The following is a 26,250-nucleotide window of genomic DNA, read 5'->3' as shown; positions in this document are numbered from 1 at the left end:
CTCTCCTTCCCCCACGTGGGTCGCAGCACTCAAACCCAGGTTATCAGGCTTCATAGCAAGCACCTTAACCCACTGAGGCAGCTCACCGATCCAAAGCTCTGTAACTCCCAAACATCCACACACTTGCTGATTTTGTTCGACGATGCACTTGAAGTCAACTCACTCGCATTCTACTCCACATCTCTGCTGTGAAGAACAGACTCTCCTAAAGGAAACACAGTATCTGCTAGCCGCTTTGAGTGTGTGGCGTCTGAAAGTCCAGGCTCAGCAAGGCTGTCACAGGTCTTGCTCTCGCCTGCTTCCCTCTACCCTGTTGCTCCCTGTACCCTCTTGAAAAGTCCCTCACTTTATTGTTTTCTGTTTTTTGTCTTTGTTTCTTCTTTTCTAAAAAAAAACAGGAAATAAATGAATAAGCAGAAAATATAAGTACCATTTTCTAAGCAAAAGAGAATATTCTACATAAATCTTTGCGTTTCGCCGTTGCTGAATGCATCCTCTATGTTATTTCATTGAGCTTTATTGGACTCGCTACTGATCCACAGAGGGTTCTGTTGCTCTGTTTGGGGGGACATCACAGGTAGGCAGTGTGCATCTCCCTTGCTGTGAGCCACTCCCTAGTTTAGAATGGCAGCAGATGAGCACTCAGCAGCTAATCCTAGGGGCCCTGACAGCCATCCTGCTGCTCAACTTCCAGCCACTACCTAGAGCTTTTCCAGCTGCTGGATCCAGATGTTTTGTACAGCTCTTCTGCCTTAGTAGTGCTCACCTTCCGTAGCCTCTTGCCATCCTGGCTCTTCCCTCAGCTTTGTTTCAGGTCTTTGCAGTCTCTCTTCCCTGTCTGTTGTCTAGGACTCCAGGCTCCAGGAGTTGTCCGTTTCGTCTATCACAAGCTTCGTCTTGTCCACCCATGATAAAGGACCACAAAAGGCAACAGAGCCTCCAAAAGAAATTATTGTAATCTAGACTGCAACACAAGGCTCATTGGGGGGGGCAGTGTAGAAGAGGGAGGTCTCCTTAACTGACCCCAGGAGATTGAGCAGAGGGCTGTTTATATATCCAGTCACACAAGTACACAGCCTTCTGTTTGCTAACCACAACATTTTTGCATGGTCATGCCAGTCTGTACAGACTCCTCTGCAAGCAGTCATGGGTGTGGGCATCTGGAATAGCTATCACAGTAGAAGTAATATCTTCTAGGGTCATTAGTGTGTGGAATAACAACTGAAACAGCCTCCTGGCTTTTCCCTTAGAAAAGAAACAGTGGTTTCTGCAGTGGCCAGAGCAACTGGGTCTGGATTGGATTCTCCTCCAGTAGATTCTTGGCCATGGCTGTATTGAACTTCCCTGAGTAGTCATGGTCCATATTCTTCTTTAATAATTTCATACATATATGTAATATACTTTGATGATATCTCTCCATTATTCTTTCTTGTCTTCCTTGAGCTGAACTCTTTCTTTGTGACAAGTCCCCATTCTTCTCTGGTGTTTTTTGATCTACTGCATTTAATTAAGGTTGCCTGCTTGAGCACAGGTGATGTTATTTACTTGAGCAAAGGCAACTTGCCAGTGGATTCGCCACTGAGGACCATGACCCCCTTTCTCCCTGCAATCTTTTAACTGCTCCTCAGAGAGGGATAAGCTCATCCCTGATGGAAGGGTGATGGGCCCATCCTTGAACAGGTCTTGTGCAGGTAGCCACTGTTGTTGTAAGTTCATGGGTGTTAGAACCAGGTCATGGCCTCCCCACCTTCCAGTTCTTACAGTTTTTCCACCGCACTCTTCTGCAGTGTTCCAAAATGTCAGATAAAGTGACATAGATGCCCCATTGAAGGCTGAGCACTCAACAGTCACTTATTCTCGGCACTTTGACAAGTTAGAAATCGCTACATTAACTGGTGCCCACTGCAAACAGACGCTTCCTGACCAAGGCTAGTGGCAAGACTAATCTGTGGGTATAAACATAAATATTTACAGAGAAGTTTGACACCCTGTTCATTTAGCAAAACAACACCAATACACACACACACACACACACACACACACACACACACACACACACACAGACACCACTCCAGGACCATAACTCTTGAAGTAAGGACAGCTCTCTTGATCCAGGAAAGTATGTTAGTTGATTGACGACAGCGTTAGTGGGGATTTTGAGTCAGAAAAACAAAAGATATGTTATCAAAAGTAAACAGTGATTATAAAGATAGAAAAAGTTAAAGAGTATAACTATGGTGGGGCAGATGACTATGATGAATGTCCTCAAAATAGATACATGAACATAAACCTTTAAGTATTTGTTTTGTGAATTTTAACACATTAAAGATGGTACTTCAAATCAACTATGAACGGAATATTATTTAGTAAACATACTAGACACTACATTAACTTTAAAGATAAAGTTAGATCCCTATGTTATATAATCCACCAAAGAGAATTCAGTTAAACAGATTTAATAGTAAATGAAACCATCCACATGCTGGACAGCATTGTTGGTAATTGTACTAGCAACTCCCAACTAAATTGTGATTGAAATTTTCAACTGGGTAGTCTCTTCTGGGGGCAGGGCAACAGGCTGCCCTGTGTATTGTTCGTACTTAGCAGTACCCTGGACTGTGCCCAGAGATATAAAAAGCAGCTCCCCTCGTCATGGCAACAAAAATGTCTCCAGAAATTGCCACCCGTCTCCTGGGAAGGTTGTAAAATCACCCTGGTTTAAAACCATTGGTCTCTGTCTCCTCAGCTAGAAGCATAGCACCCCAGAATAAGTCACAAAAGATAATTCTGGAAATACTGTCTATATTTTTATAAAAAAGAAAAAATCATTTAGAGAAGCTACAAATAAAACTGAGGAACAAGTCAAAAACTATATAGTGTGAAATCCATTTACTTGCATAAAACAAGAGTCACTAAGAAGAGACCCAAAGAAATGAATTAATACCCCATGCTTCCCAATAGCCAAAGCTCTTAGACAAAACACGAATAAAGAAACGAAGGATGCACACTTTTCTTTCAGGTTGGTGATGTATACGTACAGCATGGATGAGACGCAAAGGTCCTCTGTCCCCTCAGAAGCACATAGCAGCGCCCCACAGTTCTGATTCTGTTGCCGCTTCCTGTGGAAATCATTGAACTGTGAAAATTTTCACTGCAGTACTCTTTATAATTGCCACCCTTTTTCCGAACAAAAAGGAACTGGTCAAAACATAATAAAGCCCATCTTTGTGTAATAAATACATTAGATGATTGTTATTATTATTGAAGTATGCACATGGGAAAATGGAGAGATTGAAGTTGAAAACTCAAATGTATGGCTTTACATCTCTCTGAGATAACTGATAATACCATTTCTTTTTTTCTATTTATATAAGATTTTTGACAGATGATATGAAGTAGGAAAGTAATATAGTTTTGTGTTATTTTTATTTTTATATTTTTTCCAATGAACATGAATACTTTGCATATAATGATTTTTAAATGGAGAAATAAAGCATTTGAGGAATTTGTTGTATAACTTAGTGGTAGACCACTTGTCTAGCTTGCTCAAAGCCGGGTTCCATATCTAGCAACACACAAATATTTTTTATCCTTTGTCTCAGTTCCAAATTTTAAAAACTTATTAATTAGGAAATTTTTAACAGGCAAAACTTTAGTAAAATTTTAAATAGCAGAAAGAAAATTCTTTTCTATAGTGTTTAATGGAAATGTTATTTATAGTGGCAAAAACATAATGTTAATATTCCAAAATAATTATCCATCAAGTAACCTCTTTCTGTCTATCGGGGTAAAACTGTTTTAATGATCTGATGTAAAACCAGAAGTAGTGGTACATGCCTTTAATCCTGGCACTCGGGACCTAGAGGGAGGAGGTGGTCTCAGCTACCTGGTGAGTTTGAGGCCAACTCCAGCTATATGAGGCCATATCTCAAAAAGACCAAGATAAAAAACAATAGTAAACTAAATTAAAGTCTAAATTAATATTGTCTTACATCAAGAGTGTTCTTTTAGCTGAGGAGCTAAGGTAGTTGAGGTAGTTAATGACTATTGGGAGAAGGGGAGTCACCTCCCTTCAGGAGTGTGGCCACTGATAAATCAAACCATCCGTGATCCAGCAAATAACCCCACACCTGTTCACATGCAAGCAAGCTCAGTTAACTCTGTGGCTTATTTAAAAAATTAAAAAGGCAACGTAGGAAAGAACATATTGGGAAGGAGAACTGTTCTAGAGAGAGGGACGGGGACTGAGAGAGGAAAACGGAAGTGATTCTGATCAAAATGCATCTGGACATGTCTGAAACTGTCAGAGAATAAATAAAAAGTTGTTTTAAAAAACAAGAAAGCTTTTGGCAGCATTCACTCAAGTTCTTCTCCAAAATAATGTATGTGGCAAGTAGAAAAACGCGGCTGTTGGCAGCCGTGTAGATACAACGGAATCATCCACATTTCAAGTGAAGCGTAGCGTTGGCGGGTGTGTGTTTGCCTTCACTAATGTGGGATTCGGTTTATCACGTCGCAGGTTGCGTCGGGCGAATGCAATGAAGACACAGAAGTTTACAACATCACCCTGTGTACTGGGGATGAACTCACCCTAATGGGGCAGGCAGAAATCCTTTATGCGAAGACCTTCAAGGAGAAGTCGCGACTCAACACAATTTTCAAAAAGATTGGGAAGCTCAATTCCATCAGCAAGCTGGGGAAAGGTAAAATGCCCTGCCTCATTTGCATGAATCACCGGACCAATGAAAGCATCAGCCTTCCATTCCAATGCAAGGGCAGGTTTAGCACCCGAAGTCCCCTGGAACTTCAGATGCAGGAAGGGGAGCACACCATCCGAAACATCGTGGAGAAGACGAGGCTCCCCGTGAATGTGACGGTGCCCAGTCCTCCACCCAGAAACCCTTATGACCTCCACTTCATCAGAGAAGGACACCGCTACAAGTTTGTGAACATCCAGACCAAGACGGTAGTGGTGTGCTGTGTTCTCCGTAACAACAAGATCCTCCCCATGCATTTCCCTTTGCACTTGACGGTCCCCAAGTTCAGTCTCCCGGAACACCTGGTGAAGGGAGAGGTGTGGCCGGAAACCCTGGTCCATCACTGGCTTGGTATCTGCCAAGAGCAGTTTGACATTGATGAGTATTCACGGGCTGTTCGTGATGTGAAAACGGACTGGAGCGAAGACTGTAAGAGTCCCCAAAAGGGCCGTTGCTCCGGCCACAACCATTTGCCCAATTCCCTCAGCTATGCCCGCGACGAGCTCACCCAGTCCTTCCACCGGCTCTCAGTCTGTGTGTACGGCAACAATCTCCATGGCAACAGTGAGGTGAACCTCCACGGCTGCCGGGACCTGGGGGGAGAGTGGGCCCCTTTTCCTCATGACATCCTTCCCTATCAAGACTCTGGTGACAGTGGGAGCGACTACCTTTTCCCAGAAGCTAATGAGGAGGCAGCGGGCATCCCAGGGAAGCCAGAAGTTCCCTATGAAGAGCTATGGCTGGAGGAAGGCAAGCCCACTCACCAGCCTCTCACTCGCTCACTCAGTGAGAAGAGCAGATGTGACCCCCTGAGAGGCTCCACGCGATCCAAATGTGCAACTTCTTCTCTTCCCGCCCCTGTGACCCTGGGAGCCACGATGAAGTCTTCAGAAATCGTCCTACCTCCACCTCCAGTGCCTCCCAAATCTGAAGCCGTAAGTCACTTCTGTGTGAATGGTGTGCCCGTCTTTCTGCCCAGTCATCAACTCATTTATTGTCTTTAAAAAGTTCCCGATTAAAGATCACCAGAAGGAATAAACGTACTTATTTGCAGTGAAACATGGATGCTAGCCCAGGTACTTCAGTGGGCAGGTGATAGGGTTGTATTATGTTGGCTGAGAATCTCTGAGAGCATCTAATGGGGATCTTTAAACTTGACTTGCTACTGGCTGGAATACAAATTACAGGGAAGAGACAGAGGACGCTAGGTGGCCAGGAAAGGGGCAGTCATGACAGGTATAAGTGACATACACTTATACCTGTAGCAGCTGTCAGTGATGGAGGAGGGACAAATGAGGTTCAGAATATGGTTTATAGGTAGACCAGCCATATTCACAGACAAAATGGGTGTGGAAAGAGGAGGGAAGAGTAACCTGGAGACACTGGATCGCTTACTGGGTAGAAACCAGTGTTGTATCTGAAGGGACAGCGCATCCTCTGTGCTTGAGACAGAAGCAGGAGAAACAGTGACCTCAGTCTCTCTTGCGTCCCTGAGTTATACTGAGATCAGAATATGGGGTGGTCTCAGGCACACACACGCCGCAGAACCAGGTGTAGTTTTCTTGGAGTTTAATTCAGAGCTGGGTGAGATGCCTGTCAAGTTTTAGTGTAAAAAGGTTGGTCAGGGGCTGAGGTTGTCACTTTAGTGCTGGAGCCCATGCTTAGCATGCGTGTGGCCCAGGGCTTAATCTCCAGCATCCCCCAAATCAAAAGTCAGCACACACAGGAGGAAGGACCTTTCTTTTGTCTTTGACCACCTTCCTTGGTTGAGAGCCACTCAGTACCTTTTTGCTGCTTGAGTTGACCTTTGCATCTCTTTCTGTCTGGAGGAGAAAGCCGTAGGGGAGGCAGCACCAGTGATCACTCTCTCCAGGGATTGTGACATCCGTTATAGTGGTTTTGTTTTTTGTTTTTTGTTTTTGTTTGTTTTTTCCTATATAGCAGAATCCCTTTTTACAGGAGACGCAGAGGTTAAGAGCACTCGCCGCTCCTGCACAGGACCCAAGTTCAGTTCCCAGCACCAATGTCAGGCAGCTCACAACTGTCTGTAACTCTAGTCCAGGGGTTCCAATACCCTTTGGGGCCTACATATGCTACATATGCTACACACACACACACACACACACACACACACACACACACACACACACACATAAAAATAAAATAATCTTTTTTGGCTTTTTTAATAAATTTTTTTTAAAAAACAGAAAAATGAAAAGACGCCCCTTCCCACATGCTCCCCCATTAACTGGTCTTTGGACACCTCACTGAGCCCCTAGAGCTGTAGACAATCCACTTTTAAACCGTGAAGTCACTAGGACAGCTGCTAGAAATACAAACATCAGGAAGCCCAGGACTGTGGACCTGGGACTATTCAGTTTTAGAAGGTAACATATGAAAAAAGATGCTGATGTCCAAGTTAAAAGATGAGGAACAGTTGAAGAGGCAGAGCATGTGTGGCGATTCAGAGCACAAAGAGAAACTCCTAGTGGGAGATGGATGATAGACGCCTTAGTGGAGATAATGGCATTTTAGATGAGATCAAAGAATATGCATGAACTAGAAGAGCAGAGAAGCCAGGTGGTGGTGGTGGTGGTGGTGGTGGTGGTGGTGGTGGTGGTGGTGGTGGTGGTGGTGGTGGAGGCGCACGTGCACGCCTTTAATCCCAGCACTCAGAAGGCAGAGGCAGGTGGATCTCTGTGAGTTGGAGGCCGGCCTGGTCTACAGAGCAAGTTCCATGATAGCCAAAGTTACACATAGAAACCCTATCTCAAAAAATAAAATAAAATAAAGAAGAGAAGAGAGATTGGGGGGGAGGAGCATCCCAGAGAAAGCCAGAGTGAGGATGTGGATCCTGAGATAGCCTAAGTCCACAAGTTCTATGGAGTTGCGTGGACAGGTTGGGTAGGGTGCATGAAGGGCAGTCCAAAAGGCTGGAGCCAGGATGTGTACAGCCTGAAAATTGACAGTAGATCATCCCAGACATCTGAATGGCTGTCCACAAAGGGTCCTTGCTGCTATAGAGGTTTCCCAAGAGAGGATTCCCCCTTTGGCTTCCCAGATATTGCAGGACTGGATTGTGCTATGCTTCTACAGAACCTTCCAGAGACCTTCGGGCACAATGCAGAAAAATACCTGTACTCAATAAGAGATTCTAGAATATTTGCAGAATTCTTGATGACTTGAGGTCCTCAAATGTTATGTTCATGTCAAAGGTTCCCTAAGGATATTCAATAAATAAATAATAACAAGTACAGGGCACCCTTCCTAGCAAGCACTAGACACCTTTAGTGATGTCAGAGCTCAGCAATGGGGTTGATGTAACTTCATGATCGACATTGATCTGTATCAGGAACACGACTACCTGAGTTTTTCCTATTGAACTTTGGTCCTGCCTGGCTTGCAGTGGCTCAAATGTTTGTTGATTGACTGGTGTGCTCATCAAGGCACTCACACCCAGGGTCACTTATGCAACCAAATCTAGAGGTTGGAAACTAGCATCGCTTGGTTTTTATTATTGTTGCTGTTTTGTAGCTGGTGACAGATAAACAGGAATGCCAGTATTAAGAAGTCCCATTGTGACTATGACTGGAGCCTTGCCTACTAAGGAAGACTGAGAGCTTTTCAGGAGGAGGGGGGGGCAGTTAATGTTTTGTTTCATGTTTCAGTGTATCACCCCAAATCCTGTGCTGCTTGTCATCAGCTTTGGTTATCTCAGAATTTCTTCATACCCAATCAATGAGTGCTTTTCATAGGTGTTCATGGAGAGGAGCTTAGAGGTCATTTGACACATCCCTGAGGTTGAGTGGGTTCCTAGGGTCTTTTGACAAGAATATAGGTCAGTTTGCAAGATTACATTGTGACTCTGGTGGGCACCGAGATCGACTTTCCTCAAAGTTCACTGTAACGTCTCTGACCTGAGGTCACAGGAGTTTGTAAACAGAGTAGCTAACAAGATAGTTTTATTCATGTACACAAGTTTTAAAGTGCAATTTTTGTTTCATCAATCTGTATTAAATCATTTGCATAAGATTTGGCAGCATTTTTATAATGATTTAAACATCTTAATGGTACTTGCAATAATTTAAAAAGAAAAGGAATGTACTTGCTACCCTATCTTGACCTCGGTTCTAAAAGAAAAACATCAGACCTAAATTTGAAACTAAAAGCAAATGTCACAGAGAAGGACCTAGGCCTCCAGTCCGTGCTATGATTTCTCATGACACAGGAAACGCTTCTCAGCGTGCCCAGTGTTTATAAAACGTGATAAACATAAAGGATTTGTTATAAACACCTGAAAATCATTTACTTTGTAAGGAAAGGCTGGATATTTTAAATGAAGCCATTTTTTATTGGTTCTGTGACCATGAAATGAATTTTCCATTTTTAGTGTGTGTGGGGGAAACCAGAGACTGTCACGACTGTTAGATGTGGCTTCAGCTTATAACTTTCAAACAGGAGCTTTGATGGGGTATAAACTCAAGTGCTCCCTTAGAGTTACATCCGAGTTCTGCCTTGGGTAGTTCGAGTGCTGGGAGAGAGACGGACGGCCTTGAGTCTCGCAGCCACCCCACCCAGTCACTAAAGTGGCGGTGAGCTCCCAGTGCAGCTGGGTTTGTCACTGCTCTCATCACTTGACAAAATAAACGTGACAGGGGCAACCTGCGGGAAGGGCTCTGAACCTATGGTTCTGAAGGACCGAAGCATGGTGAGAAGGCGTGACGACTGATGGGGCTCATCTGTGGCAGGAGAGCAGGCAGCAACTACCATATTGTAGCCAGACAGGAAGCAGAGAGAGAGTGACAGGAAGAAGCCACCTCCAGTTATCAGCATGTTCCAAGTAAGCCCCACCTTCTGAAGGTTCCATAACGTCCCACATCAGCTCCTCCAGCTGGAGACCAAATGTTCAAACACATGTTCCTGCGGGAGACGCGTTTCACTTAAACCGTAGCCAAAGCCAGCAGAACACTTATCTGGGAAGTTGACTGTCCCAACCAGGCACTGCTGGGGCAGTAGAACAGTCCAAGAGTGTGCGCCACAGAAAGGGAGCAGGTTGGCTTGTTAATGCAGCTGTGGTGGGGTCTTGTGTACGGTGCTGTCCTGTGGCGCCTGTCTGCTCATCCTTTCCTTCTCAGGTGTTTACCCACCGCTGCTAAGCTGCGACCTGGTTGTGCTTTTTCTCTAGTAGATTCTGATGGCCTTTGTTTCTTTGTGTGGCCATGAGAGTAAATCTTTCCCCTCCGATAGTCATGGTCACTTAGAATTATACCGTAATCATGTTGCCTCTTTGTCAAGATGGTTCCCCAGGGGTTTTTAACAACATGCTACCACTCACCTCTCTGCAATAGGAGAGCACTCCTCTTGACCACGGTGTCTGAGGGAAAAGCAAACAGGAACTGGTGTCTACGGAGGAAGGGACTCTGCCACTTTCATCCCTTAGAACTTCGCAGCAGAGCCCAAGTTAAGAAACATGCCAAGCTCACTGGCAGGCCACTGTCACTTTCAGGGTTTGGAAGGAGGGCAGACGAGATGTGCTTGCCACCAAGCCTAACGACTTGAGCTCAATAGCTGAGACCCACATGGCAGGAGACAACCAGTACCTGTGAGTTGTCTGGCCCCCACACTTGCGTCATGGCACATGTGCACGTGCACGTACATGCACACGCGCACACACACACACACACACACACACACACACACACACACACACACGTAATAAATTAATGTAATTTTTATGAACTTTGCAAGGATCCCTGCACATGATGGCCTGACAATTACTCTTAAGTACATTATCCTTTGATTCATATGTTTATAATGAACATATTCTTCATTTGGGCCTCCATTCATGACTTTAATTCTTGACTACTACCTGATATTTACTTTTTTAATAATTTATTTTATTTCATTGGTATTTTGCCTGCATTCATGTCTGTGTGAGGCTGTCAGATCCCCTGGAACAGGAGTTACAGACAGTTATGAGCTGCCATATGTATGCTGGGAATTGAACCTGGGTCCTCTGGAAGAATAGCCAGTAGTCTTAACTGCTGAACTATGGCTCCAGCCCCCTAATATTTCCAAAATATTTAGCCAGACACTTGATAAGTGACAGTCTTCAAGAACTCCTCTGTCTGTCTCTGTCTGCCTGTGCCCGATTTCTTCCTCTCCCCGTTCCCACCTCTAGTGGCTATCAGAAGTGCAGAGCCTGGTGTCTACCTGAAGGACTCTAAGTCCTGATTTCTTCCTCTCCCTGTCCCCACCTCTAGTGGCTATCAGAAGTGCAGAGCCTGATTCCTACCCAAAGGACTCTAAGTCAGCGTCTCAGAGACTTGTTCATCAGTGTTTACAACAGCACTATTGACAGCAGCCAGGTTACAGAAACAGCCCAGGTATCCAACAGCGGAGGATGGAGAAGGGAAGTGTGCTGTCTGTACACTGTGGAAATCTGTGCAGCTATGAAGGACAAAGCATGTCATTTGCAGGAAAATTGATATAACTAGAAATGATCTTATTAAGGGAATTAGCCGGTCTCAGTAAGACAAACAGCATGTTTTCTGTCATTTGAGATTCCCAGGTTTTATATAAATACATAAAAGTGTGTGTGTGTGTGTGTGTGTGTGTGTGTGTGTGTGTGTGTGTGTGTGAGAGAGAGAGAGAGAGAGAGAGAGAGAGAGAGAGAGAGAGAGAGAGAGAGAGATATGAAAGGAGAAATGGAACTACTTAGGGGAACCCTGAGGACTAGCAAGAGTGGGGAAAGAAGAGGATTAGAGATAAGGAGTACATGCTCAATATACAGTACACACTTACATGAAAGTGACCTTATGTAGCACAGTACTAGGTATGGTGAATACACAGGATGAATTTTTTAAAGAAAATAGCAAAATCTCAAGTAGGAAAAAATACCAATAAAGTGCAGGGTATGGCCGAAGGTGTGAAGCTTAGGGTCTGACTAGAGGTGTGAAGCTCAGGGTATGGCCGAAAGTGTGAAGCTTGGGGTCTGACCAGAGGTGTGAAGCTCAGGGTCTGACCAGAGGCATGAAGCTCAGGGTCTGACCAGAGGTGTGAAGCTCAGGGTCTGATTGGAGGTGTGAAGTTCAGGGTATGGTCAGAGGTGTGAAGCCCAGGGTCTGACTGGAGGTGTGAAGCCCAGGGTATGGCCAGAGGTGTGAAGCTCAGAGGCAGAGAACTTATCTAGTGTGCACGAAGCGTCAGTTCAATCCCCAGCACCAAAACAGCCAACAGCATCTCCAGGTCTTCACCTTCTGATGCTGTTTGGGCAGCAGCGCCCTGTCTGGGACATTCACCCTTAGCTGGTTGTTGGCCTTGCCCAACCTGTAATGCTGGTGAAAGGAAGACTTGGAGTGAGCTCTGGAGTGCAGCCACTGATCTCACCCAGTTTTACTGCAGTCTTTGTGAATTTGTTAACCGTTCTGACGGACAGGATGCTTTTGTAGCTCCTGAGAGGCGGGGTGTGAGGGCTGAAGAATGAAGTCACTCATCATTAGAAGCTGGGAAGCCCATCATTAATAAAGCCTTTCTTTGGTGAAGCACACCCCGATAAGACTCAGAGGAGGAGCTGAAAGCTGGGCTGACTGGGCCCCAGTGCAGCAGGCACTTGAAGGGACTGATTTCAGCTGTAAGCCATTGTCTGAGTGGGCTTCGGCAAGCTGAACACTCAGTGGGAATGGAATATGCTGAGATCCGTGGAGTCATTTCCCCTCTAGTGGAACTCAGGAGAGCACTGGTCTCCACCACAGGATTAGATCGTTAGAAGTGGTCGTGCCTGAGAGCCCCACGTGGACCAGCATCCTCACTTAGCAGCTTCACACTTGGGCAAAATATGGAGCCTTCCTGAGCCAGTTCCTGTGAGGATGATAAGTTCTTCACTGTGTTATTGTGTTGTACAAAGGACTTGGCACGTCTGTGTAGCACTTAGTAAACATTCAAAATGAAGAGTAGCAGTAATTGAATGTAGGATGGATTCCAGCTTTCAGCCAAATAGAAAGTGAGGTTGCCCTTTCAGACAGACAGGATGTCCTTGCAGCTCCTGAGAGGCGGGGTGTGAGGGCTGAGCTCTAGGATGAAGAATGAAGTCACCCATCCCAGAAGGTGGGAAGCCCATCATTAATAATGCCCTTAAAGAAGCACACCACGAGGAGACTCAGAGGAGGAGCTGAAAGCTGAGGTCTTATCCACCACGTCCCATCCTTCCATGACTAATGAATGGAGAGAAGTAAGGCCCCTCCAGAGGGTCAGGAGGTTGGACATGGACATGTGCACCCTCACAGCTAAAGCCAGAGAAGCCGTTCAACATTCAGAGGCGCTGCTCTCTGTAGTTGGAAGTTTTCCTGTCCTGCCTGGTCCCGCAGCCATTCAGTCCCAAATATGCACATAGAAGCTTGTATTAATTACGAACTGTGTGGCCTGGTGGCTCAGCCTTCTCGCTAGCCAGCTCTTACAACTTAACTCAGCCCGTTTCTATTAATCTGTGCATTGCCACATGGCTTCATGTCGCTACCTGTTTTCTCACATCTTGCTTCTTCTGGCAGCGGCTCGCAGGGGCTGCCAGACTTCACCCTTCTTCATCTCCCTCTTCAGTTGAATGGACCGCCTAACCTTATTCTGCCCTGCCATTGGCCACATAGTTTTATTTATTTATCAATCAATGAGAGAGCAACATATATTCACAGTGTACAGAAAGGTATCTCACAGCAGCTCTCCCTCATACAAGAACGCATTTGATTTTAAAACTAGAACAGTATTTTAACCTGCCTTTGAAAAATCTTACTGCACAGGGTAAGTGTCTATCATAGTTACCTGGCAATGGAGGGAGTCATTGTACACTTTGTGACACCATAAACCAAATAGTAAGAAACCTGGTACTCTGAGGATCCCAGTAGGATTTCAAGGGAGTTAAGGGATATGAATTACTTGAGAGTGCTTGTAAAAAGTGTGCCTGTGAACAAGTTTCAAGGAGGTAATATTCCCAGGCCTGCCTGCATAGCTGTCTCAAAGCTGATATGTTATGGTGGATCTCTCCATTCCCCAGGTGCAGCCAAGCCAGGCTGTGGCATCACTGGCTGTTATAACCCTGGATGCCCCCGCCTCCAAATTAGGGTCTTTCATAACTACCCAGGTTAAGAAAGCTCTATAAAAAGGTTTGTCTGTAAACTAAGAGAAGTGATCGTGAGAAACAATTCAACCTCAATTTTTTTATTTTATCTTTGCACTTTGTCCCTTTATCAAATATAGGGGCCAGTGAGGTGGCTAACAGTGCTTCACATGTAAGGCAGACAACCTGAGTTCATTCCCCGGAACTCATGGTAGAAAAGAGAGAACTGACTCTTCTGTAAAGTGTCCTGAGACTTCCACATGCACTCTGTGGCATGCATGCATCTGCACTCACACACATACATTACACACAAAAGAAGAAATATGTTAATATTAGAAAAGGCATAAAAAGGCAGATTTTCCTAAAGACATCAGATGTATTAATATTCGTTTAAATACTGAAAGCCATTAAAAAATGAAAGCCAGAGCCTGGGGATTTATATAGCTCAGTATTGAAACGCTTGCTTAGCGTGCATGAGGCCCTGGTTTTCAGTCTCCAGCCAGGGGAAAAAAAAAATGCGTGGAAGTGGTAATTTGCATCAAGCTACCTCTTCTACAATAGCCTCCATTGAAGATTCCACTAATTAATGAGGTCTCTGAGAACATTTGGCATTTAATTAATTTTAATTACAACTTTTGAGAACTACTTTGTAAGCAAGCCATACCTGGGCTTTCATTCATTAGTAGAAATGACGACTAAATTAGTATGTTGTTTTGGTAATTCTGAAGCTAATTGCCTTCCATTTCAGGTAGGTTGTTTTTAAATAAAACTTTCTAAGCCAAGACTTTTTTTCCTCCTCTGTCCATTGGAGCTCTCAGTGACTAGTATGCTGATAAAGATAATTAGAGTACCCTGGTGGGAAAGTCTTGTTTCAGACATGCTCTCAAGTGACATCTGTGTAAAGTCACACTGACAGGAAAGCTATATGCTGTGAGTGATAGATGTCATCTATTCTCCTCTTTTCTCAGGAAAGTCTTTATCCTAGACCCCAGTGGCACCCTGGATCTTAAACAAGGGCTTCTTTTCAGAGCTGCTTGCCCTTCTTGCCTCCAGCTGAGCAACTGCAGCTCCCTCTCTTAGTTGCCCTTGCCCGAGGCTTGAATATTGGAGGCCTTCTCCCAAGTAGGGTCTGTCTTAGATCCTTGTTATCAATATACAATGAGACGGAGGAAAATAATAAGACATCACATCTAAGAACGGGGATCTAGACTCTTAAGTTGGCCTTGTGCAATTAATCCAGTGGAGATTCATTCATTGCATTTCGATATGATAAAACTTGTGTTTCTGTTTGGCTGGAAATGCCCACTTATGGCTATGTGACAGGGTTATGAACTCCTTGTATAAAAGCCTCTTTATAAATAAGATTTCTTAAGGCTGTAATGATTTTGTTATCTGGGAGACGGAGTGTGGGAAGAAATGTAAAACACAGGGCAGAGAGCATGCGGGGAAGGCGAGGTTACAAAGTTCAAGGCAGCATAGTTACAAAACTCCTTTCTTTGGATTGCCAACACTGTCCTGAATTTGGCTCTTTTAGAGAAGCAAATTCATAATGAAGGTGAGCCCAATTTTCGATCAAGCTCAGCACTAGCATATCTATTTTCTGAATTGTCAGTGTGGGAACAAAAGATTCAAACCCAGGTGAGGAGTCAGAAGTCTCTTTAGTGACTGCTCACAGTTCCAAGCAGTGGAATCTCTCCAACAGGTTAGGCCCCATCACCCCCACCACTAGTGTGTGCAGTATATTAGACCTGCAGACTGTAGAGGGGCGTGGCCTCGGCAGGTGTGTCCACATCCACTCTTCTCTTACGGGCTGAGCAGCCACTGCTATGAAATGGAGTTTTTCCTAGAAGGATTCTGAAGGATGTTAAGCAAAGAATAGAACACGGTGACATGACTTGTTTTCTTATCTTACGCTGTCGCGTTGGTCAGTTAGTGTATTATTTCCATCCTACAAGACGAGCAGGGAGTTACAGTGTCCAGAGACAAAGGCTTCCTAAGAAATGTCATCTAATCCAAGTCTCATCCTTCATAGACACTTGAGGTGACTTTGATTTTTTTGTATTCTTTTAATCCCAGGAAGTATAAGGCAAAAATATGAAGTAGGAGAAAGAAAACTTTCCTTGTATGTATAAAATACCATAATTACATGTAAGACTTTGAATTTTTGTTGTGCAAACATCTATATTTCCAGCCTGTCTCTGATCATGCAGGAATCCACTATGTACAACTGAATTCTCATAAATTATTCCTAAGATGTGGACATTCAAGAAAAAAAAGTTATCCATTTTCCCCAAATGTTTGGTCCTTTACCCTGTGTCTCCAACTAAACAGAGCCACAGCAGGAAAGATTAAATGCCTATTTCTGGGAGACAGGAGATCAAGTTTAACTTCCCAGTCCATCTTCAGAAGCCAAGGAAGTGGTCCCACCCCACGATGCGTTTGATTTCAGCCCAGTGACTGGAGTTGTGTTTGACTACTTCCTGAGTTAGATAGCTTTTATCCTCACGCTAGCTGATAGGGTAAGTTAGCATACTTTGTTTTTCTAGTGGGATGTGGCCCGCAGTGGCTCCAGGCAGGCAACAGTGAGAGTTTGTGTTCATTCTCCTTCTGTCCTCATTAGCAAGAGCTCAGCGTACAGGCCCAGAGGTGCGTGGGACATGCCCAGGCACCTTTCTTAAGGCTCTTTCGATTCAAAAAAATCATCCTCCTTCCATCCAGAGCCCTTCTAACATGTGTCTGCTGCTCATCCCTTCCTGGCCATTACCAGAAGCAAGTGCTGTATCTCACTGCCCCTCCATTCTCCTCTCCCTCCGACTTCCACCCACTGGAATGTGCCCTCCTGTGCCTTTGGCATCACTCAGGCCTCATCTGCTAAGTCTGCCAGTGACCCGCTGAGAACCCGTATGGTGTCCTCTCTTCCACCTTCTCAGGCTCCCTGACACCTTCAAATCCTCACGGGGACACTTCTCCATCTTCACTCTGCAGCTTCTGTCTACAGTCTTCCCTCCCTTGGCCCCCTCATTCCATCATCCCATGATTCTGTGCTGTGGACAGCACAATACCATCACTTGTCCTTCTCTTCTGTCCTCTGTGGACAGATGCTGTCCTTCCCTTGAGGGCTCAGCCTTCTTCACTTCTCATGTGGTATCTTAGTGCCACCAGAACTTCGGATTCCATCAACTAGTACAAAGTCTAGTCCAAGCATGATTTTCAGCCTTGAATGCCATGGTTTCTGCTGCCCTCTTCTTCTGAGTTTCTGTCTCTAATACATATACATGGTACTGTGGTTGTTAGATGTTAGATGTGGATGTTAGATGTATCAGACTCCTAACATCGTGCCCTCTAAGCCTTTCTTACACGCTTAATCCTGCTTCCCCAAGACTTTCCCTCTAAAATATCCTATGAATTTATTCTGCTGCTACCTTGAGTAAATCCATGGTGCTCCCACAAACCTCTGCACATACTTCTGTTAATACACTTACCAGTTTTTATCTTCATTGTATTTGTTTCCCTCCCTCACAGCTAACTCTGGGAGTTAACTTATTCTTGTATACTCAGCCCAACCTCAATGACAGACACTCAACATGCACTGGACCTAAGTAGAAAATGAAGTTAACAATGTGTAAGGAAGGAATCATTAGACTCTTAGAAACCATGAGAGTAGATGGTGCCTGTGTCCTAGCTGTTGACCCCCAGGACAGACACCTGTTACAGTTTTCTTCAGATCCTCACTATTAGATGTCTTCTGTAGGTTAAATTGCAGGAACTTGCATGGACCTTTATAAGCCACATAGGCTTTGTTCACTAGTTCTGCCTTTACCTAAATTAGCTTTGCATTTAGCCCTAGCTGTCATCCATGTAAATACCAAGAACAAATGACCCACAGTAGCATGTATTCGACAAGATTTAAGACATTGGTGTTTCAGAGGAGGAAGGACTCCTAGGAATCAAGGTGGCAAGACTCTGGGGAGACAGGGGCCAGCTTTCACACTGTCACCCGGATCCAGATTGTGTCCTCTGACTTTTGCTTGAACAGTGGGAGGCTGGTGCTGAAAGTGTCTCTGAACACTGAGGCATCACCTAGAGATGGGCAAAGGTCACTTGTGATCCGATGGATGGTCACATCCACCCCAGAACAGAATGTTGTTCCTCATAGAGCCAAGCTTAGTGTTTGTTCCTGAAAACACAGGCACCTTGTTACCAGCTGAGGATCAGACTGCCGTCCTCTACCAGGCACAGAATAGGGTATTACATGCCTGTTTGGGACTAGAAATTATTGGGAGGGTGGGAATGCTGACCATTCAAGCCGTTTCTAGTTGAAGAATTTAGTGATTGTTTGGTTTACTCCATTAGTATATCAAATCATGATGGAGAAGCGATGCTGCTCTGTAGGCCAGGTGCCACAGAAGCTTATACGCAGCCCACATGACTTGACAATGTGAATTTCCACATTAGAATATAAAAGATGAGTACAGTTCAAATTTAAAAGTAGAAGTGCATTTTTGTTGTATTATTGTATTCTAAAAAATTAACCTGTTAATTAGATAAATTTCACCTGAGGTTCTGTGTGACATATTCCTTCCAGAGAGGAAGCTCTGTACCCACTAGAGAGTAACAACAATGACATTGGCCCATTCCATTCTGACTCTTGATGTAATTAAATACACATGGAGGGTGGATAACTGTAACAGCGTGTTAGCCTAGTTCGGAAGCAGGGATCCATCTTCATGGCTAGACAGGATGTGGGACCTTTAGGACGAGGCAGTAGGAATGATCGATTAAGTGTGATGGGCAGTAAGAAACTAGAACAGAGGAGAGTCAGGAAGACACAGGGTGCTTTAAGTGACCATGGATCTACCAAGCAAACCCATTGTTATGGAGGAAGAGGAGGAGAAATAGCTTGGGTGAGGGACAGAAGGAGCAGAGAGGAAGAGGAGTCTGCGAAATAGCCAGAAAGATGGATCAGTGCTGGTCTGCAGAGGTCTCAGTGGAAGACCAGCCAAGGCTAGCCTTCATCTACTGGGCAAGAACTTGATGAAAGCCACACACAGAGACTTCCAGAAGGAATATGCTGGGCATGTAGCCTGTAAAAGTGAAAATGAATAGAGAGAAAGCAGGAAATAGGCTGTTTGGCTGTCCTGCCCTGTCGGATGCCTTTTATTGTCAGATAAAATTCGTTTACAGCGTAGCTACCCTCTAATATAAGTGTCTTGTGTTGAATCGAGTCAAGAAGCATAGGCTGATAGCAGTGTGAAAGGCAGGAAATAAAATGGCACAACCAACCCTCACTAGTTATAACTTCTGAGAGCCGGGATGTGTACACCCCCACCAAAGCATGTCATCCTTCCCATAATATGCCGTGAAATAAGCTTCATCAGAGAAGCTGTATCTGCAGCCCACGTTGAAAGTGCCCAGCCACAGAGCATGGGGTTGTGGCTTACCAGCCACCTCGCCACATTGAGGACTGTCCTTCCTGCCTGCCTGGGACAGCACAAGCCCCTCATTCTGTGCCTATGAAAGATGCTCGGAACCCATGTTGGGGATTAGTTGTCGCTTTTAATACTACCATTTTTCCAAAGCACATTTTAAGGAAGCTTGGTCTTTTCATGTTGAACTGAGTCAGACGCAGACTCCTTTCAGAGTGCTGTGGAAGGTCCCAACATGGCCTGTGTCTCAGATTCCATTTTGAAGTTTAGCTGTAAACACTCCATTAACCACAGCTCCCCTCACACCAGGCCCTGACATCCACAAACGCTTCCTTTCACTGTGCACCTTCACCCTGTCCATGAGAAGCCCGTCAGGACTGCCCAGCCATGAAGGTGCTGTCCAAACACCCCAGGTGCCTTTAGTCCTAAGAACAGGAAAAGGGCAGCTGCTGCTTCTTCCTCGCTCCCTCTTTCTTCACGAGGCTGCAAGCACCCCTGCTTTCCCTCTCTTTCTCTACCCCTCTTTCTCTTTCCTCTTCCCTCCCCCTTTAATAATAAAGCTTTCCACATGGAAAAAAGAGGGGGGACACCCCTCAGGTCACATTCAGCCGCAAGTGGCTGATTCTCAGAGTTCCAAGATTAAGGTCAGCCAAATCTTTTAAATTGAAATGCACATTGCAGCGAACATCTCAGCATATTGCAGCGGACATGTGAGGTAAGCTGTCCCTGATGAAGTATCACACCCAGGGACTGATTCGAAACTGTAGACTGCTTGGAACTGAATTCATCACCACCGATCTTTTTTCCTTCACATTCCACTTAATTCCTGATATTGAGAGGAAATCATTTATTTTAAAAAGTAAAACATTAACCAGTTCCTCTTAAGAAAAGAAGACCCCCAGTGTCAGAGCTGAACAGTCCTCCCAGCTCTCCAGACCCCATTGCTTACAGGTTTTCTTCTTGCACTTGCCCCCGCTACCACCTGTTTTATCTAAGGAGAGTGGTTTAGTTTTTTGAGACAGATCCTAGTTGGCCTGGAACTCGCTCTGTAAGCCAAACTCACGGAGATCTGCCTGCCTTTGCCTCTGAATCCTGGAATCAAAGATGTGTACCACCACACCTAGCCCACCTTCTATTTTTTTAATTAATTTTTGTTAAAATGTAATTATGGGGAGGAAGAGATGGAGCAGAGGTGAAGAGCACTCGCTGCTCTTTGAGAAGACCTGGGTTCAATCCCAGTACCTCCATGGTGGTTCACAACCATCCATAACTCCAGTTCTAGGGGAATCAGTGCCCAATTCTTACTTTTGTGGGTGCCAAGCACACGTGTGGTCCACATACATACATGCAGGCAAAACTTTGACATAAAATAAGATGAAAAATGTAATAAAAAATAAAAATATAATTGTTTCCTTCCATTCCTTTTCTCCCTCCACCCTTCCCATTCTCTCTCAAATCCATGGCCTCTTTGTTTATAATTGTTATTGTTACAAATACATAGAAGCACCTAAATATATAACTACAACCTGCTGATCTCTTGCACTCCTGCTTGCAGGTACATGATTTCAGAACTGACACCTTGGTATTGGATAATCAATTAGGGGACTCCTCTCGGGGAATGACTACTCCCACCCTCGGCTTCCTGTAGTTCTTTATATAAGGACCCCGTGTTTTCCCTTCCACTTTAGCCTGTCTATGTTGCTGTCCTTGTTCAGGTCTTGCTTAGGCAGCCATGTTGTTGAGGTATCCTGTCCTTGTTCAGGTCTTGCTTAGGCAGCCATGTTGTTGAGGTGTCCTGTCCTTGTTCAGGTCTTGCTTAGGCAGCCATGTTGTTGAGGTATTATGGTGTAGCTTCCCTGTCATTCCAGGAGACAATCTCACAGCAGATTGTCTAGTCCTCTGGCTCTTATAATCTTTCCGCCCGTCTTCCGAGCTATGTCGTGAGCCTTTGGTCAGAGGTTTTGCTGTAGCTGTATCCCTTGGGATGCGCCCTACATGACCAGTTGTTCTCCGCACTGTGACCAGTTGTGGTTTTCTGCAGAGGTCTGTATATTGCTACAAAGAGAGCTTTGACAAGGGCTACTTTTCTACCTTTTTTAAAGGCTCCAAAACAGAAAACTTGCTCCAGCCGTTGAGGAGGAAATCTCCTACCCAATATTTTGCTTTAGCTTATAGAGCTGCTTCAATGAAGAGCCCTCTTCTTCCCAACCCAGCCTCAGGGCCGAGAGTTCTGTGGGCAAGAGCAGACACCCCTGGCCCCATGATGAAATACAGTGAATAATGCTCTTTAAATCCCTCCCAATGGGCATGGTAGGGTATACCTGTAACCCCAGCACTTGGGAGGTGCAGCAGATGGATGGATTCAAGGTCATCCTCCACTACATACCAAGTTTAAGGCCAACTGTGCTGCATAATAATTCTGTCTCCAGCTGGAGAGATGGCTCAGTGGCTAAGAACATTGGTGTCTCTTCCAAAGGACCAGGGTTCAATTCCCACCACCCACATAGCAGCTCACAACTGTCTGTAACTCCAGTTCTAAGGGATCTGACACCCTCACACACAGACACAGAGATAGACATGCAGATAAAACACCAATCAATGTACATAAAATGAAAATAAACCATCAAAAATAATTCTGCCTCAAAAGTTAGTAAAAAATAGGATTGCTTCCATCTCACTTAAATCAGGGTTCGAAGCACTCACTCCTCATGATCTCCTGGCTTCTTTTATGGCTGGTTATCTTTAGCAAGTGAGTCAGGCCTGGAGTCCAGCTGGAGGCCTAGTGTGTCATCCACAAAGGAAGTGTATGTGTCACATGAGCCCATTCATTTCATCTTCAGCATCCTCATCACCAAGCTGGTGGGCACTTGCTGCTCCATTGTCCCTAAGGCAAGTTGTTGAAGGAAAAGATGAGAGAAATGCTGGGAATTCAGCCTGAAAGCAAGTGGGGATATCTCCGAGTGTCAGGTTTTCTGAGTCTCAGAGTGCAGCGTGGACCCGCACAGCCAGGCATCAAGTGCCCCCTGCTGTCTGACGTGGAGAAGGGCATGCCAAAGTCACACTTCATGAATAAGAATGGTGTTGAGAAAAGCTCCAGGGACCTGAAAGCCAGCTTGGGTCAGGACAGTGACTTGCTGAAGCCCCAGGCATGCTGGGTCACCTGGATCATCCCCGGTGTGAAGATGAGGGGAGGTCATCTGACCTCTGACTTGGGTAGCTTTTTGTCAGTAAAAGTCCTCCTCTGGAGTTGGAGCACCACCTCGTTGCTCCTTCTGCAACTGTGTGGTCCCTGGACGCATAGCATCACATTGACCCTGGAGCTTGTTGGAAATACAGACCCAGCCAGACACAGTAACTCCTTTCTGCAGTCCCAGCTACCCAGAAGGCTGCAGAAGGTGGATCACAAGTTCCAGGCCAGCATGGCCAACTTAGAAGACTGTGCCAAAAAGAAAGGGGGAGAGAGAGAGAGAGAGAGAGAGAGAGAGAGAAAGCTGGGCAGTGGTGGTGCACACCTTTAATCCCAGCACTCGGGAGGCAGAGGCAGGCAGATCTCTGTGAGTTTGAGACCAGCCTGGGCTACAGAGCGAGATCCAGGACAGCCAAGGCCCCACAGAGAAACCCTGTCTTAAAAAACTAAGAAAGGGAAAAGGGGAAAAAAAAAAAGAAAGAAGGAAGAAGAAAAAATAGTGGGGCGCTTTCTTGGAAGGGAACCTCCCTGTGTAGCCCTGGCTCGCCTCAGCTCATGGCAACCGCTGCTATAGCCTTCTGAATGCTAGGATTACAGACATGGAGCACCCTGCCTGGCTTCAGAAATGGTTTTTCAAAGGGCTGGTCATCGCTCGGCAGCTAGAACATTTGTCTAGCATGTACAGTGCCCTGAGTTCAACACCATAAAAAAACAGAAAGGAAATGTCAACTCTCAGGCCCCACCCTGGATCTCCTGAATTCAAATCTGCATCTTAACAAGGTCACTGTGAATTCACACACATCAATATCTGAGAGGCGCCAGTCAGCTGTCCGTGGAGCCTGAACCCTGAAGAGAGCCCACACTGTGGCCCAGAAGGCTCAGTGAGTAATGGCCACCAAGCCTAATGACCTAAATTTGATCTCCAGAGCCCACATGGTTGATGCAAAGAACTGACTCCTATAAATTGTCCTCTGGCCTCCACAAGGTCCCATGGCACAGCTCACACATGCACATCCGTGTGTGTGCACAAAAAAAAAAAAATCAATGTAAAAAAAAAAAAAATGAAGTCCACATTGCCAAAGGTTTGGGTCAAATTGGGTAGCATTTGGGAAATAAACAGGACTCAAGCAGAGCCTAATTCTCTCTCATTGTTATGATTGACACCCTCATTGCCTCCCACGTCCACGTCTGCTCCTTGCATCCTTGCATTCCTCAAGCTTGTTGTAGTTCCCATTTCTTGCTACATTTCCTCAGAAGCTGACAGTCACCACACAGTTTTCTTCCAGATCAGCCTATTCCCAGAAGTTGTATTCTGTATGTGTGTGTGTGTGTGTGTGTGTGTGTGTGTGTGTGTGTGTGTGTGTGTATGTATGTGTGTGTCCTGCTTACCCACTGCCTTTAGTACTTAAAGTACCCTCCCCAACCCTGCAAGATGGAGCTGTACTCCACAACCCCACCCTCCCCCCTCCACCCCCATCTCCAGATCCACTCCTTCGTCTTGTCAGTCTGTTGCTAACCTGGAGTGTTCTTTTCCCACACCAGGTCAGGGAAGAATGCCGGCTCCTGAACGCCCCACCTGTTCCGCCCCGAAGTTCAAAGCCTTTGTCCACAAGTCCCTCCATCCCTCCTCGCACAGTCAAGCCAGTTCGGCCACAGACTCGCTCTCCCAGCCCCACCCTGTCCTACTATTCTTCAGGGCTACATAACATGTAAGTCTTCCCGTCAGAACCCATAGCAACCCACCAGCCAGTTCGTGGGACTTGAAATATCACCTAGCAGCCAAGTGGGAGAGGGAATGGTGTTTGCCTTTTAAAAATAAGGTTATAGGAAGAACATAGCTGGGCCCCTGCTGGTTTTGACCTTGGATGGAAGAGCTGGTATCATGATAAGAAAAGATGCCACAAGGGTCTGTGAGAGGCCAAGGAAAGGTGGGTGGGCTTCTATTGCCCATCAGAAGCCAGCTCGGGTTCTTCTCATCTTGACTTGGATACAAGCAGACAGCACCTTCTACTAGGAAGGTTTGAGAACCCGAAGGCTCCCCTTGGCCTTCTGCTCTGAACTTGAACCCAGCAGGAATCCCTTCTTGGCTATGGCTGCAAAGATGCTCCTGGCTGGGTCTCTCCAGAGCTATGAGCTCTTCCGAGACACAGGCTGCTTCACTGCTGGCAAACGGGACTGTTTTGTGAAGAGCTCATCTGTACTCTCAAGTTGTAACACACCTGTCTCTAAGTAACTCTCAACTGTAGTTGTCTAGAGGAGCAAAGCAGAGCAGCCCCGTTGCCCTCAGAAAACCTTTAAGTTCTTCTACAAAACAAAATGCCCATTTCCTCTGCTGTTCCCTCAGACATGACCTCCTGCTCCCCATCAGCCTGCTCACACACCTTTCAGCATACTCTGGTTCCGCTGTCAATCTTATGATGTGGAAATACGGCCCCCAGGATGAATGTACCCGCAACCAATGTCCTTGAAGTTTGAAGTCTTTCCAGGCGTGTTTTGTTTTGTTTTCTTTTTGTCCTCTGGATATTAAAATTCTTATGCTATGTATAACTCTATTGTTCAGAAACCAAGGCAAGGATGGGCATTTTATTGAAAGCATTTCTTCCTATCAGACTTTGGGGAGGATTCTGAGTTGTGGACAGTGGTGATGTGGCCACATCATTGTCTCTTGCATGCTTGCCTCTCCTGTTTGCCTACTGCAGACATGCTCAGTCTCTCCCCCTTGTCCACTGCAGACATGCTCAGTCTCTCCTCCTTGTCCACTGCAGACATGCTCAATCTCTCCCCCTTGTCCACTGCAGACATGCTCAGTCTCTCCTCCTTGTCCACTGCAGACATGCTCAGTCTCTCCCCCTTGTCTACACAGACATGCTCAGTCTCTCCTCCTTGTCCACTGCAGACATGCTCAGTCTCTCCCCCTTGTCCACTGCAGACATGCTCAGTCTCTCCCCCTTGTCCACTGCAGACATGCTCAGTCTCTCCCCCTTGTCTACACAGACATGCTCAGTCTCTCCTCCTTGTCCACTGCAGACATGCTCAGTCTCTCCCCCTTGTCCACTGCAGACATGCTCAGTCTCTCCCCCTTGTCCACTGCAGACATGCTCAGTCTCTCCCCCTTGTCCACACAGACATGCTCAGTCTCTCCCCCTTGTCCACTGCAGACATGCTCAGTCTCTCCCCCTTGTCCACTGCAGACATGCTCAGTCTCTCCCCCTTGTCTACACAGACATGCTCAGTCTCTCCTCCTTGTCCACTGCAGACATGCTCAGTCTCTCCCCCTTGTCCACTGCAGACATGCTCAGTCTCTCCCCCTTGTCCACTGCAGACATGCTCAGTCTCTCCCCCTTGTCTACACAGACATGCTCAGTCTCTCCCCTTTGTCCACTGCAGACATGCTCAGTCTCTCCCCCTTGTCCACACAGACATGCTCAGTCTCTCCCCCTTGTCCACTGCAGACATGCTCAGTCTCTCCCCTTTGTCCACTGCAGACATGCTCAGTCTCTCCCCCTTGTCCACACAGACATGCTCAGTCTCTCCCCCTTGTTCACTGCAGACATGCTCAGTCTCTCCCCCTTGTCCACTGCAGACATGCTCAGTCTCTCCTCCTTGTCCACTGCAGACATGCTCAGTCTCTCCCCCTTGTCCACTGCAGACATGCTCAGTCTCTCCTCCTTGTCCACTGCAGACATGCTCAGTCTCTCCTCCTTGTCCACTGCAGACATTACTCTTCAGTGTTGGACCAAAGCGTGATGTGAAAGTTTTTCTCAGTGTGAA

The 26,250-nt window shown here is 45.8% G+C and overlaps 1 protein-coding gene across 2 annotated transcripts in view; it reads left to right on the top strand.

Annotated features, from left to right (window-relative positions):
- Positions 1-26,250, top strand: part of Garem1 (GRB2 associated regulator of MAPK1 subtype 1) — a 178,073-nt gene that overhangs the window by 148,705 nt on the left and 3,118 nt on the right. For both annotated transcript variants that reach the window (XM_052741629.1, XM_052741630.1), the window contains exons 4-5: positions 4,520-5,692; positions 24,022-24,188. In XM_052741629.1, coding sequence (XP_052597589.1) covers positions 4,520-5,692; positions 24,022-24,188 — 1,340 coding nt within the window. The remainder of the gene's footprint in view (positions 1-4,519; positions 5,693-24,021; positions 24,189-26,250) is intronic.

Source organism: Peromyscus californicus, unplaced genomic scaffold (genome assembly GCF_007827085.1).
Source record: "Peromyscus californicus insignis strain IS unplaced genomic scaffold, ASM782708v3 Scaffold_17__1_contigs__length_78620276, whole genome shotgun sequence".
NCBI lineage: Eukaryota > Metazoa > Chordata > Mammalia > Rodentia > Cricetidae > Peromyscus > Peromyscus californicus.
Note: the sequence above shows the minus strand (reverse complement) of the source record. Positions and strands in the feature narration are given on the sequence as shown.